General features: G+C 45.8%; 1 protein-coding gene across 1 annotated transcript in view; it reads right to left on the bottom strand.

Annotated features, from left to right (window-relative positions):
* PCDH7 (protocadherin 7) overlaps positions 1-8,104 on the bottom strand; it is a gene marked incomplete at its 5' end in the record, with an annotated part of 395,249 nt that extends 387,145 nt beyond the window's left edge. The window contains one exon of the mRNA XM_058546322.1: positions 4,910-8,104. Within this exon, the coding sequence (XP_058402305.1) occupies positions 4,910-8,104 (3,195 nt within the window). The remainder of the gene's footprint in view (positions 1-4,909) is intronic.
* Positions 8,105-14,786: the final 6,682 nt, after the last annotated feature.

The following is a 14,786-nucleotide window of genomic DNA, read 5'->3' as shown; positions in this document are numbered from 1 at the left end:
ACTACTATCTTACATAAGGGGGAAAAATATTAATTTCTTTTAAAAATATATAAAATTTGAATTATAATTTCCATGGTAATTTTAAAGATAAAAACAAGAGCCTAAAGCAGAATTATATTCTATTGTAAAAATGTCATTCTTCATAGCCAAACTATAGCTATATGTACATAAGGACATCTCCACAGATTTCTGTCACTCTTGAAATATATACAGAGAAAGTTGCAGAAATTCATTTTTTTTCCTACAGGTAGTAGGATAAATAAAAAAGAACTTTGGACTTTGCATTCTATGACTTGGACTCTTGTTCACATTATAGTCCTATAATCTTGTGATCTCAATCAAATTACTTTTCAAACTAAGCCTCAGTTTCCTCTAAAATTCTATAAAATGAGGGGACTGGTTTAGTTGGTATCTTTTATTTCTAAAATGTGATGACTCTGGTCATGTTAGATACAGACATTAAGCGGCTGATTATGATATATTTTATTTCAATTTTGTATGTGCTGCAAGTTCAAATATTTTTCACATATCTATGTATGAATATCACAATGAAATAAAAGTCTAACGGCACCAGAGTTGGTTTACATGAATCCATCTGTATGTTTGTGTGCGTGTGGAGAGTTAGTTTGCGATATATACCACATGCATATGTTTCCACATATAAGATATGTGCTTACTCAAAGATAGAAAGATAAAAAGAAAAAACGATTTTGCTATATCTATCCTGCTGCATATTTACTTAAAATCTTTATATTGACTTTGTGGTCTTATGTCTAAGTCGTTAATCGACTTGGGATAAGTTTGAGATAAGGTTCAAATTGTCATACCTGGACTTCCATAAACATTTGCATATTCATTGCAAATCAGATCAGTGGATGACTCTTTTCTTGTTTCATAGATAACCAGAGGTCCAGGTAATGTTGCTTTAGTAGACTCCTCCTGACTCAAGACACAGCCTAACTTTCATCAGTTATTAGCCTCCTGTCTATGATATTAGGCCAAAAGTAACAGAAATCCCACCATATGCAGATTCATTGTGCCTCTTGCAAGTCTCCTTGGTTATAGACAGGAGAATCATATTATAGAAACTATGCTTATAAAATTAAAACTGGAAGCTGTGGTTGGTGTCACTATGCAGATACATTTCCACTATAATATGTACGGTGTAATATACATTCACAAATAAACTGATATTTAGTTTTCTCAGTCCTTAGAACTCGAATAGACTGTGGCAAGTCATCCATTTGCTTCCAGAATTGAAGTAATTTAAAAAAAATAATTTCTGCCATATTTTTTACTAAGTATATAATGAGTATATTGAACACAATTTGATCGATTAACGAGAACATTATTCAGACTAGATTCAGCAGTTCCTTAGGCAAAGGAAACTCTCACTGGAGTTAATATGAATTTTTCTTGAGTATTTCAGGATCAGCTACAAATGGATTTTTAAATTAATGTTTATTCAAGCTGTATTCTCTATACTCTTGCCAAAAATAAAGTACCTTACTTTCCATGTACTAAATACAATAAAATTTTTACTTGCTAGTGCATTATCTAAAGAACAGCGTGGCAAGGATATACTCAGTAGGACTTGAAAATAATAAGGGAAGTGGTAACAATACTTTTATATTGCCTACTCATCTTTTGGAATTATATTAATTTTTTAAGGAAAATTGAAAAATACTTAACAAATAGTAAAACACTGGAGATTTAAAAATAAATAGAAAAATAGCATGCTTCTGCCTTTATTTTACAAATCAAAAGCACAACTGTACTTCTAGGTCACAAAACTTTAACCACCACCAATGCCAGGTTTACCAAGCAAAGAAGAATGAAATGGAAAGGTTGACACAATTTCAATAATGCTGTCAATGATCCACATTTTGCTCAACTAGACACAGTATTTAGTTGAGAGCAAAGGCTTTTGATTGAACTTGAAAGGTCCGAACCAAGAAAACCTGGGCTACATCATCAGTTTTTCTAATGTGTGAATTTCAGAAATAATTTCAGCAACTCTGCAACACGCATCTCCTAGATTCTGCCAAAGAATAAGTATAGAACTTGATTTGAATGTCTCTAGAGCCTACGAAAACAAACCAAAAGAAGGTGTGTGTGTGGGGGAGCATTATTTATAAACTTTTATTTCTACAAAGCTGTTTAATTATTATAATGTAACCATTAACAGGACTTAGGAGCAACATTTAAAAATGTCTAATTCCCATGAAGGTAAGACTGTAACAGACATCACTTCCATTATATCACAAATAAAGAACTATGATAAGGCAATTCAGAAAAATTATAAATAAAATTAAGGCTTTATGTCAGATGAAATCTCAGATTTTTTAATTAATCCCTACCATAAGGAATTAAAAGAAGGCAACCCTCAGGTTTTCCTTAGATAAATTCAGTAGCTAAGGGAAGAAATTATAACAAAACCATTTGGGTTTTGTTTTTTTTTTTGCCAAGTTTAATTAAAAAAACACATTTTAACAGTATGTAAAAACTAAAGGTAATATCTTTTTAAAATAAAAATAGAAAATCATCTACTTATGGTACAAACAAAAATCAGAACAAAAAAGATCCTGTTGATTATGTCAGATGACTAAACCGAATGTAACTTTGTAAATGGATCCCTTGTCCCCTGACAGCAATATTGAGGAGATGAAGGGTATCAATTACTATTACTAATTACATTAAGGAGAATGTGTTTCATTCACCTTTATTTCATTTTAGGTCAGCTATTTATTGTAGTTAAAACTTTCTACATCTTTTGAATACCTAACAACATACAAGTTTTCCAAAGTCACTTTTGGTAAACTGCACGATTTATTTCAATGGTTTTGTAGGTTTTCTCTTCTAGTATATGGATTTCTTAGCTCAGTTAGGAGACCAACACCATACATTAGTTTATTTATAAGCATATCACTTTGCCTTTTAAACAAGATGCCACAACAGTCTTGGTATTGGCTGTTTTAAATATTCAAGAATATAGAGCTAACACCATTTGATGAGCCAAATAAAGCTTAAGTGACAGCATAGAACATATGAGGTGGTGCATAAAATATCTATAAATCTGCCACTTGATATGTCCACTGAAAAGTTTAAGATTACACAATTTAGAAGGCAAATGCCATTCAGCCACAGGACAAAAAGTCCTATTAGGATGACAGCTGAGAAGTAAATATTCTGCAGAAAGATCTCTTTACATGCTTTTGCATTACAAATTATCACTTTTTAGGGAAATTTCTACAGACCTCAATTTATTTGTGGGTATAATCTTATAAAAGTGCTATTATTTTAACTGGAGTCATCCTTGTTTACAAAACTGATAAAAGCACCAAAAACAAAACAAAAATCTGCTTCTAACTCCAGGTAAAGCAATAACATAACAGATATAAGCTTTCCACTTGTCAAATTTCAGTTTAACAGAAATAAATAACTCAGGCTCACGTGCGTCAAAAGATATTTTCAAAAGCCGTTTAATGCAATGTAGCTCAAACCTGTGTTTTCTTGGACTATTTTGATTATGGGATATAAAAGCATGTTGAGCCTGTTTCTCCTTATCCAAACAGCTACAGTAAAGTAAGATACATAGAAAATATTTCTTTAGGAAACTAATTTGTAAAATTGTGAAAGCAATAAGGAATTAATATCTCTTTTCTATAATATTTTTAATGAGCCCATCAATGACATCTTTAATAAGGCTATAAAATAACTTTTTCTTTTGCCTTAATTCTTTCCAGATGATACATTCCACACGCAAAGAATACTTAATAGAAAAACTATTATTCGATATTATTTAACATAAATGTGTTTCTTTAGATGAGTTCTGGAGGTAAGAAACATGTAATTCATTAGAGTTATTAGTGGAGTTGCTATAGCATTAGACACAGCAGTTTCTAAAAGGTTTTTGCTGTGTGTCCAACTTTGGTGGGTGGAAAAAGTAAACTTTCTGACTGTTACTTATATCACACAAGCAAAATTTTTAAAAACAAATTTTATATTTTCTGAAGTGCACCTCAAAATATACCTTTTTTTTTTTTTACTGTTTCCACATTTCAATAGAAACAACTATGTCAAATATTCTATATAATCTTTATATTCTCAGTATATCACAATGGATACCAAAATATTCTTGCATGCAGTGCATTAAACATGAATATTTTTGTTGCTTGGCTTAAATGATGAGTGGTTCATGCAATTTACTTTTGCTTATAAACTTTTAATACCAAACACAAAGAATGCGAATGATGATTTCATATCCTTAAAGAAGCTTAATTATTATAGATAGCGAAGTATTAAAAATGTAGTTTTGCATGATCTTTGCATATCATAAATATTTTTAAACCAGCATTTTTGTCAAAGTAGTCAATATTTCAGTATCTCACACTTGGTACTCCATTTGCATGAATCAGTATCCGCTTATCTGTGAAGTCTTGTGTAATGTATAACACAGCTGAAACTTTTATAGTGTCCCATTTGCATAGACACCATAGTAACTTAGAAATTGTCTCTCTAGATACAATTATCCATTTAGTAGCCACAAAAGAAAATAATTTCAAGTTAAAGGTAACCATCCAAACAATATATACATATTTATTCTGGAAACAGATAACGTAGGAAGAATTAGGGCTGTCAAGTTGAAAGAGAAGCGCAAAACAATGCCTACTTTGAATATTTTCTTTAGTAGTTTAGTAAACATTGCTCTAACTTACAAAATACAGTGGTGCACCTTGCGTAGCTGGCCTCTACTAAATTAATGGTGTATGAATTAACATTAAATTCCTGCTATTAACTTTTTAAACAATACCTTTAAAAGTGAGAAGACAAAACTTTATAGAAGATGCTCTGTCTCAGAGTTATTAGCCCTTCTAGGATATTTAAATATATTTGGGATGCATCTTACCTGTTTGCTGTACTTGTTATTGGTTTGACAGCTGTACTCAGAGCAGTGATCTGATCCAATTGAAATGTTGTCTCCTGCTCCCACAAATGTGTTGGCTGGTGGTAGATCTTGTACGGCCTGGTGTTTTTTTCCTGCAGTTGGTGATTGGGGGTGAAGCTGGACAGTAGGCAATGGGGAACTAGATTTGTAATGCCTTGCCAGGTCAGGACTGCCAGGCCCACCATTAACCGAACGGTATCGCCCCATGCTCGGGCTGTCTGACAGCTTCTCATTGACACTATCATACCTCTGTCCATTTGGTTTAGAAGCTTCTACAGTGACAATGCTGCTGTAGAGGGGCTGCTTAGATTTTTTGTTTTTCTTGTCCTTTTTAGGCTTTTTAGATTTGTCATGCTGTTGGGGTGTAAAAAAGTCTTCATGATCTTTTTTTCCAGCTTCATAGCCATTTTTATTTTTGGACCGGCAGTACCTTGCCATCATCACAATTAAGATGATTAAAATCACTGTCATAATTCCAGCAACAACCCCAATGACAATACTGAGTCTCTGTTTGCTAATTTCATAGCTTGGGTCACCAGCTATATCCTGGGTGAGTGGGGTGTGCAAACTTCTAGCTATCTGAGAGTCAATCACAGTTGCATTAGAGACACTTTCATTGACAAACACATGCACCAGCGTCGTGGTGGACTGGGAAGGCTGCCCACTGTCATTCACTTGCACCACCAACCTGTGCAAGCCATAATGCTTTTGGGTGAGTTTTCCCACTAAGGAAACCACACCACTGGTGGAATCAATCTCAAACAGCTTGAAGGGATTCCCTCCCACAATGCTGTAGTTAAGGTCTGCATTGATGCCATCATCACTGTCTGTTGCCAACACTGTAGCTACTACTGTCCTGACATTACTTGAAGGTGGCAGTAAAGTGTAGGAAATGTTTCTGGGAAGGGTAACGGTGGGAGCATTGTCATTCTCATCCATCACAAAGAGAGAGACTGTGGCTGTGGCAGATCTGGGAGGATCTCCCCCGTCCACAGCCTTGACTCTGAATGTATATGTGGTCTGATGTTCCCGGTCAAAAGACATTGTGGAGTAAATGGTCCCCGTGTCATTTTCAATAGAAAAAATGTTACTGTTCTCCTCTATGTACAAGCTCATCTCCGCATTGCGCCCCTTGTCAGCATCCATCACTGTGACCATCCCCACCGGGCTGTTGGGCTGCAAGTTTTCTTTCACATAAAAGGTAAAGACGTCCTGCATAAACTTAGGGTCATTGTCATTCTTGTCAGCCACCTGCACAATCACCGTGGTGCTGCCCTGCAGCACGGGGATGCCTTTGTCTTTGGCGTTAACTTTAAACTCATACCTGTCAGTCTGCTCGCGGTCCAGCACCGTATTGACGAGGATGTCTCCAGAATCGGGATCAATGGCAAAGATCCCCATCACGGAGGAGTCCAGCGAGTAGGCGATCTCGGCGTTTTTCCCGCTGTCAGCGTCTGTCGCCAGCACGGTGGCCACCCTCTCGCCAGGAACGTTGTTCTCGGGAAAGTAAACCTCCACCACCGACTGGCCAAAGACGGGAGGGTTGTCGTTAGTGTCTCCCACCTTGACAACCAGGGAGTTGTTACTGGAGAGGCTGGGGCTGCCCGAGTCCACTGCCACTATGACCACATTGAACTCTCGGGTGGTCTCATAGTCCAGAGGGGCAGAAGTGTGCAGGAAGTACTTTTTCTTGTTCTGATCGCCCTCTGTGTCGCTGGCCGGCTTGAGCTGGAAGGGCACGTCGCCCACCACTGTGCAGGTGACCACCCCGTTCTCACCTTGGTCTCGGTCGGACACTTGCACCAGGGCGATGGGAGTGTCGACCAGAACGTCCTCGGCCACGTTGGCCACCCCGTCCTTGAGTGGGATACGCCCGATCTTGCGGATTTCAATGGACGGCACGTTGTCGTTCTCGTCCTTGATATTGAGGACCACCGTGGCCTTGTCGGTCTTGGGGGGCTGCCCGCGGTCGCGGGCCATGACGGTGAAGCGCAGCTGGTTCACCTCCTCGCGGTCGATACGGTGCAGGACACTGAGCCAGCCGGACGTCTCGTCGAGGCGCAGCAGCCGCCGCACGGACTCGGTAGCCGCCCCGAACACGTACTCGATCTGCCCGTTGACCCCCACGTCCAGGTCGGCGGCACGCAGCTGCAGGATGGGGGTCCCCGGGGCGCTGTTCTCGGCCAGGTCAGCCTCGTACACGCTCTTCTCGAAGCGTGGGCTGTTGTCGTTCACGTCCGTGATGAGCACCCGCAGGATGGCCTGAGAGGAGCGAGGAGGGTCGCCACCGTCGCGCACCCGCAGGGTCAGCTCGTAGGAGTCGCGCTGCTCGCGGTCCAGCGCCCCCTTCACGATCAGCTGAGGCTGCTTCTCGCCATCCGGGGTGTCGGCCACCTGCAGTTCGAACACGCTGCTGCGGCCGCCCGGGTTGGTCCCGCCGCCTCCCTCTGGCGCGTCCAGCCGCCTCTTGGAGCCACCGGGGCCGCCGCCGCTCGCGCCGTTCCCGCCGCCCCCGGGGTAGGGGGCGCTGTCGGCAGGCCCGGCGCGCCGGCCCTCGCCGCCGCCGCCGCCGCCGCCCCCGGGCTCCTGGAGCAGCTCGTAGCGCTCGATGCCGTTGCGGCCAAAGTCACGGTCTGTGGCGGTGGGCAGCAGGTACAGAGTGCCCACCGGCCGGTTCTCCTCCACCGTGAGCGTAAGCACCGGCGACGGGAAGGTGGGCGTGTTGTCGTTGATGTCGAGCACGATGACCCGACCCTCGAACAGATCCACCCAGCTCTGCGAGGGCCCGATCACCGACACCTCGAAGTCCAGGAAGCACTCGTTCTCGTCGAAGATCATCTGACACTGGGGCAGCTTCTCGCGGTCGATGCGCCGCTCGCTCGTGCTCAGCTCGCCCGTGAGGTTGTCGATCTTCAGGTACTCGGAGCCCGACTCAAGGCTGAAAGTCACCTCACCCGAGCCGGTCACGATGCCTAAGTCCGAGGCGACGTTGCCGATGCGGACGTCTGCTGGGCCCTCCTCGGCCAGTCGGTACCGGAGGAGTTGCTTGGCGGCCGCCAGGCTGAGCGATAGCGGCAAGAGGAGACAGCAGCCCAGGCACCAGCCGCGCGCCCATCCCATGGTCCGCATCCTCAGTATCTTCTCCTGCTGCTGCTGCTACTGCTCCTTCTAATCACAGCCCCTTCGGCGCCCCCCTCCTCCGGGGCTGGCCGCCTGCCCTCCTCCCAGTCCTCTCTCCTCTCCGGGAAAGAAGGAAGCGAGAGGGAGAGGTGGGAGGGAGCAAGAGCAGCGTGCAGAGTCGACCAGGGGAAACCAGCGACAGATCCTTCTTTTTTTTTTTTCCTCCTGCTTCTTCCGAAAGTTATTGTTTCATAATACATGCAATGGGTGCTAATCGCCCGCTCGCCGGCCGCCGTTCAGTCGCAGTACTCACAGTTCACGGGACACTGCGCGCCGCGGACTCGGCGCCCCCCCAGAGTCATCCCCGCAGCGGGCGGAGGATCCCGGGCTCCCGTCTCCGCTCTGTCGGATGGGGCCGGAACCGCTCCGGCAGGCGGGTGGTAGAGCCGGGAAGCGGCGGGGAGCGAGCCTGCAGCCACCCCCGCCTGCCAACCCCGCTCGTCTTTGCTGCTACTCGAGTTGAGTCTAATTCACGTTCCAGCCACTCACTCCAGACCCAGCTTCTGCTCCGGCTGCCCAGGCAAACGTGAGTCGCTTCCTGCACGAGGCGCCGGGGCCAGCAACAAGCCAGTCTCAACTCCGACTCTGCTCAGGCAGCGGGGGAGCTAGTCAACAGATCGAGAATGAAAAATCTCCTGCAGGTCGCTTCGGGCACCGTGCCGTGGAGACCACTCGCGTCACAGAGCGGTCCGCGTCCGGGTCCCCCCCGCGCGCCGAAGAGCAGCCCAAGCCATCTTCAGAGACGCCCAGAGAGTCAGTCTCTTCTAACCCACGAGAGCTCGGGTTTCTCTTTTTTCTTAACAACTCTGCGCAAGGTCATTAGTCACGAAGCCGCCGCCTGAAACCGCAGCAGCCGTTCGCCCGCGGGGGCGAAGGCTGAGCCGTGCGCACCGCGCGGTGCCTAAGTTTGGGTTCGTAGCCGCAGAGTCCGTGCCTTTCCTCACCTGCATTCGGCCCGCGTGTCGGAGCACTGGGATCTGCAGCGCTGTGCGCGATTCAGGGAGGAGATTGCAGCCTCTCTCTCTCCCGGTTCTCTCTCGATCCCTCCCCTCCCTCCCTCACTCTCCTCCCTCCTCCTCTTCTCTCCTCCCTCCTCTCCTTTCCCCTTTCCCCCTTCTCCCACTCTCTCTCCTGCACGCTCCCTCTCCTTCTTCCTAGTCCCAATGCAGGCAACTCGAGCTGAACTTGAATCCTTTGCAGTTCAAAGGTGAGCAAACCAGGCCCGGTGCGCAGGCGACGTGGGCCTGGCGAAAGCCCCCGGCCGGGCTCCCCCAACGGCAATTAACAAAGATGCCCAATTGTGTCCGATTTCCGAAGAAAAGCCAAAGGCATTGGGGAGGAGGGAAGAGGGGGAGGTGGAGTCAGACACAGCTGCCAAGTAGCTTAAAAAAAAAAAATCTAGTTTGCCAAGGGGAGAAAAAGTGCCAGTCGGTTGTTGCCTCGGAAGTACCCTGGCACGGCGGCTGAATTCCGCAGTTGTCTCGTCCCCTTTCTCGTCCGGGAGTCTGGTGCGGGCGCTCCTGCCGCCCCTTGGGCTGCCGCGGCTCAAAGACACTGAATGGCAAGTGGGAAGCTCCCGCTCGCTAGCTGCGAGCTGGAAACCCGCAAGTTTGCCCAAAGTGGTGGTTGCTGCTGGGAGGTCGCTGGCTCGCTCGCGGCTCAAGCTTGTCCCTGACGCTGCTGTAGCGGCGGCGGCGGCGTTAGCAGCCGAGGCGCGGAAACTACACACTCGCAGAGAGGGAGGGAGGAGGGACGGGGGGAGGGAGACAGGAGGGAGTAGTAGTCAGCAGCCGCGCTCCGGAAAGCCCAGCTTCGGCTCCGGAGGCCACTCCGAGTATGCACAATCCCAACCAGTCCCCCTTAAGCCAAAGCCTGCTCCCCATCCTCCCCAGAGAGTGCAGCCGCTGTCTTCTCCGGGTTGGGGTGGGGGGGGGACACTTGCTTTCCCTCCCTGGGGCTGGGAAATTTCCTCCTGCTCTGACTATTGCCGAGTGCGTGTGTGAGAGCGCTGGAGCGGGAGTCAGGAAATGTTTCTCCTTCTTCTCGCCCTTCTCAGACCATGTTCCCCACCCCCTGGTGTCTCCTGTCCGCAATTTAGCATCTTGGTTAGGGCATGGTTACCGGTGGCTTGGGGGACCCCGCGTGCGCCCAGGGAGCCAGGCTGCTGTTCTGAGAAACCATGATGAGCTGCAGTGGTTAAGAGAAAACATCAAACTCCAGAGAGTGCGGGAGAAGGATCCTTTTTTGGGAGCAGAGACTTCGGAAGACTGGGGGTGGGGGTGGGGGCGCCTGTCTTTGTTTAAATGCTTGGCATTCCTGTCGTCGTGCTTGCTTACGGGGTTAGACCGGGTGTGTGCGCGCGCCTGGGGAATAAACACATGTTGGAAGCCTCGATATTATTTTCTGAGCAGAAACCTGCAGCATTTAGTAACTGGCAAAGTGTAGCGTCACCTATCTGGATAAAAGGGAAATAAACTTTAACGGCAACTTTGTGTACCGAAGTGTCCCTAGCTCCTTCTCTCTCCTTCTTTTGACTTTGTGCCACTCGATCGTACATGGTATTCCCTCACGCGAGGCTTCCCCAGTTTCCAGTCACGGCCACCGCAGCCCGCCTCGTCAGATCTCAGTTCTGGTTGTGTTTTCTGAACTGTAGCCATTTACTCCCCATTTAATCAAGCGGCTGTTACATAAGGGGGCTTCGCCAGGATTAAGGGGGTTGAGACCGGCAGGAGCTATTTGGGGAGAATTCTTACCATCTCAAAAGAGAAAAGGGGCTGCTGCTGGAATTTGCCTGGTCCTCAGCTCGTCTGCCCAAACTGAGGGGCCTCCTCTTAAAGGAAAATTTAAAGCGAAAAGAAGAAGAAAAAAAGAAATCTGTCCAGAGTGGGTACTCAGCCTTTATGAGACCGGTGTGAGGAGGCAGAATGATTTAAACAAGACAAACACCAATAAAGTCTACGAGCAGATGTAGCGCGCGGTTGTTTGGGCGGGCGCAGCCAGCAGGAACGGGGGGAGAGGCAGCCAAGATTTCCAAGCTCTCCTTATGCGGGATCGTAGAGGCGCTGGGGATGAAAGTGTGTGTGGTACGTGCCAGAGAGCTGGCGAGTATTTCCCAGTCTGCTAAAGCAACAGCACTCAGGAGGTAGCGGCTCCTCCTCCGACGCTAGGTTGGGAACCCGGCCTTCCCCCAAACGCCCCGCCGCCGCCGGCGCCGCCACCAGAGCCTCTCGGCTCTATATCTGCAGCATCAGCGAGAAAAGCCCCGCGCGCAGACTCAGTGCGCATCGCCGCAGTCTGGAGACTGGGGGCGGGGGCGGACGCCGCAGCGCCTTTGCGGCCGGCTGAGTAGCAGTAACACCAAATCCCCCTTATATTTGGCAAACTCTGGTTCATCAGAACGCCTCTCTCCCTCAGACACCCGATTCCCTTTTTTCCAGGGTCCAATGCGAAAAAAGAAAGCCGTCTCCACTCCGCGGCCTCGCGCCCGTGCATTCCGATGCGCGGCAATATGGTGCAGTGCACACGCTCCCCTCGCCGCCTGTACTTAGATTTTGCAAACTTCAGGCAGCCGCGTGGGCAGAGACGTTGTGCACTCCCTCTTCCCTCGCCAGACCATAAACTTGAAAAAACCCCTGCGCATCTTCAAACATTCGCCCACCGCTCCGACACACAATGTCCAGGCGCACTGGCGAGGGGTGAAGGAGTGGGCGGCTTTTCCCCACAGCGCTGCACATTTCTTCCCAGATGACCGGGGGGTGCAGCGCGTCCTTCACAGTGGAGTGGTTTCCTCATTGCGAGCAGGAGGTAGTCTCCAGCCCGCCCTCCCTACTCTCATCTCTCCCAACTCCGCCGCCGAGCCAAGCCAGCGTGGGAAAGGGGTCCGACGTGTGCGGCATGGAGAACAGCGCGGCCAGACTGCCCACGCCAGGAAGCCTCCTGGCTTTGCTCCCTCCCCCATCGCTCCCCGAGTCCGACCTTTCCGCCGGAGCAGCCAAGGAGCGGCGGCGGCTTTGCCCGGCGGCGCGATTCTTGGGAAAGGGAACGGAATGGGCGGGGTGGAGTGTGGGCGAGGTGAGAGGAGCCCTCGGGGTGCCCTTGCCGCGGCCGGAGCTCTCAGTCCTCTTCCGCCCCCTGTCTAGGGACTGACACTCCAACTCCAGCCTCCTGCCGGCACAGAGGATGAATGGAGGCGAGAGGCCGTTTCCCCCACCCCCGCCCCATTTCCGCAGTCTTAGAGCCAGTGTCACAAGTGCTCAGCAATTTCATTAAATGGAACCGAGGGACTTAATCCCCCCCGGTACCAGACCTCACCAAGGGAATGTGATATCCGGCTTCGCTCCCACCCACAAACCCCGCCCGGCTTTTCAGACCCGAGGCTGCATTTATCTTCTCAACCTGAGAGGAAAGGGTTCAGAAGGAAATGGGATCGAAAGTGTAACTGGCTACAATAAATTAAAGAGCCCGCTGCTGCTGCTGCTGCTGCTGCTGCTGCTGCTGCTGCTGCTGCTGCTGCTGCTGCATTGGCGGCCAGAACTGAAGAGAGAAAACGAAATCAGTGTCCTACAGTCTGCGTTGATCAGAGTGATAGGAGGTCGTCGCTCATACGAAGCAAAAATGTTTGAGGGAATATTGAAATGTTGGGGATTTTTGTTGTTTTTTTTATGGACGGTAAAAAGAAATGTCCCTTTGAAACCAAGACATAAATAATGAAATTGATTAAAATAGAAATACCATCCCATTCCAATAGACATTTTTAAAAAAGCTGGACCGTCGGTTCCTTTTCTATGCCAAATAGCCTACCCTAAATTTAAAATATTCAGTAGTTGTTTTTTTTTAAATTTACCTACTAACCTTGCTTAAAACTGCTTTGCAGTTAAGAAATTTCAGTGACAGCTGAAAAATAGCATTCAGGGTCCGCGATGTAGTTTAAGCCTCAAGAAAAGACAGGAAGAGAAGTAACAACAACAACAACAAAAGTTTCTGGGTAAGAATGCAAAGAAATAGGTGCCGAGATGTGATCTTAGGGGGGCTTTCATTTATTATAGATGCTGTAGTCACAATAATACAAGACAAAGGTTAAATGCAGTAAACATGATCGCCAGTTCTGGAAAGAAATATAAAGCCATTTGACGGGAAGAGAGAAAGTGACTCAAGAACTCCACCAAGGGACAAACAGAGGAAATGGCACCCTTACATCTCCAAATCCATTAACTTTTCATCTTTTTAAGAAGGATCCTCTATATCCACTTACATGTGTGTAGACGTGGTTTTGAGGCCTTTATGATCAATCATTTCTCCAACTACTTTTGGTAAATTTGATACTTTAATCTTCTTTCTCTAAATAATTATTAGAAATGATTGTCCCTTAAATATATATCATTTCAAATAGTAAATATAACTATGCATAGCTATTGTCAAGTATGATTTTCATTCTTGGGACTGTGAGAAACTTGAGGCATATTTTGTAGCCTTAAATCCATGCTTGTAGTATTAAAATGTGTAGTAGACTTAAACGGCTAAATTATTCATTGGAATAACCGACTTTTTGCTGGACATCAAAACTGAGCAGTTTAAATAAGGAAACCACAGATTTCCTTTTAAGCAGGTAGTAACTGCTTCCATCAGTAGTTATTTGATTGGTCTCGAGCCAAGAAATAGAACCAGTTGTGCTGTTAAATCATGAAATCAAATTATACAAAGCTATATATTGCAATATGTCAATAAGAGAAGAACACAAGCTAAGAACTAAACTAAGTTGATTCATACTACCTATTGGATAACTATAAAACATTTCCACAAGGCCGGTATAAAAAAATCAGTTTACAGAGAAAAAGAAACTTGTGAAAATAATTTTTGTGTTTATCTAAATATTAATTCATAGGCTGTGTGATTTGCTGATTTAAATAGAGCATTTTCAATTTTAAAATGACACGATAGAAATGATTTTCACTTTAAGCTTAGCACAGATAGATGACTTTTTCAATTTCTTAAGTTTTAAATGCCAAAACATACGCCATATAGCATAGATTTGCAATCTATGCTTTATGTATAGAGAGCTAGGCAGTTACTATAACTGACAAACACATTGTCTTTTACAAAATAATTTCTGTTTTTTTTTCCATCTTTATGTTAATTTTTATACATTAGTAAAAATCTAAGTTTGGGAGGAAAACACAGTATTTTGCAGAATCTGGGTGAGTTTTTGGGAGAAAGACCCTTGATAGGTCAAAACAGTATATCCTGTTACTTGTGGCCATCTGAAGCTGTTCCCTGTCACTACCTATGGTAAAAATGAACATTCCAATGCCCTTTGCAGTATGAACTTGAGGCATTTGGCATTTCTTTGCTATCATGGCAGAATATGTCAAATGCTGCTGTGAATAATGACCTCTAAGCTAGATAATATATTAAGGATTTTAGGGAAAAAAATCTCATTATAATTGCTTGTATGACTATAATACTCAAATAAATGACCTTGCTTGTACTAAGAATGGCTGAAAATTATGAATTAACTATGTTGACCTATGCTAACTAGATCACTTAGTTAATTGTCAATACCAGGTGGTGCAAAACTTCATTCAGTCACATTTAACCCATTGCATTTAGAAAATACAAAATGTGGACTGTTTCTAGAGTGGGTAGTATAGTAAATTTGACT

The sequence above is a fragment of the Diceros bicornis genome, chromosome 8, assembly GCF_020826845.1.
Source record: "Diceros bicornis minor isolate mBicDic1 chromosome 8, mDicBic1.mat.cur, whole genome shotgun sequence".
NCBI lineage: Eukaryota > Metazoa > Chordata > Mammalia > Perissodactyla > Rhinocerotidae > Diceros > Diceros bicornis.
Note: the sequence above shows the minus strand (reverse complement) of the source record. Positions and strands in the feature narration are given on the sequence as shown.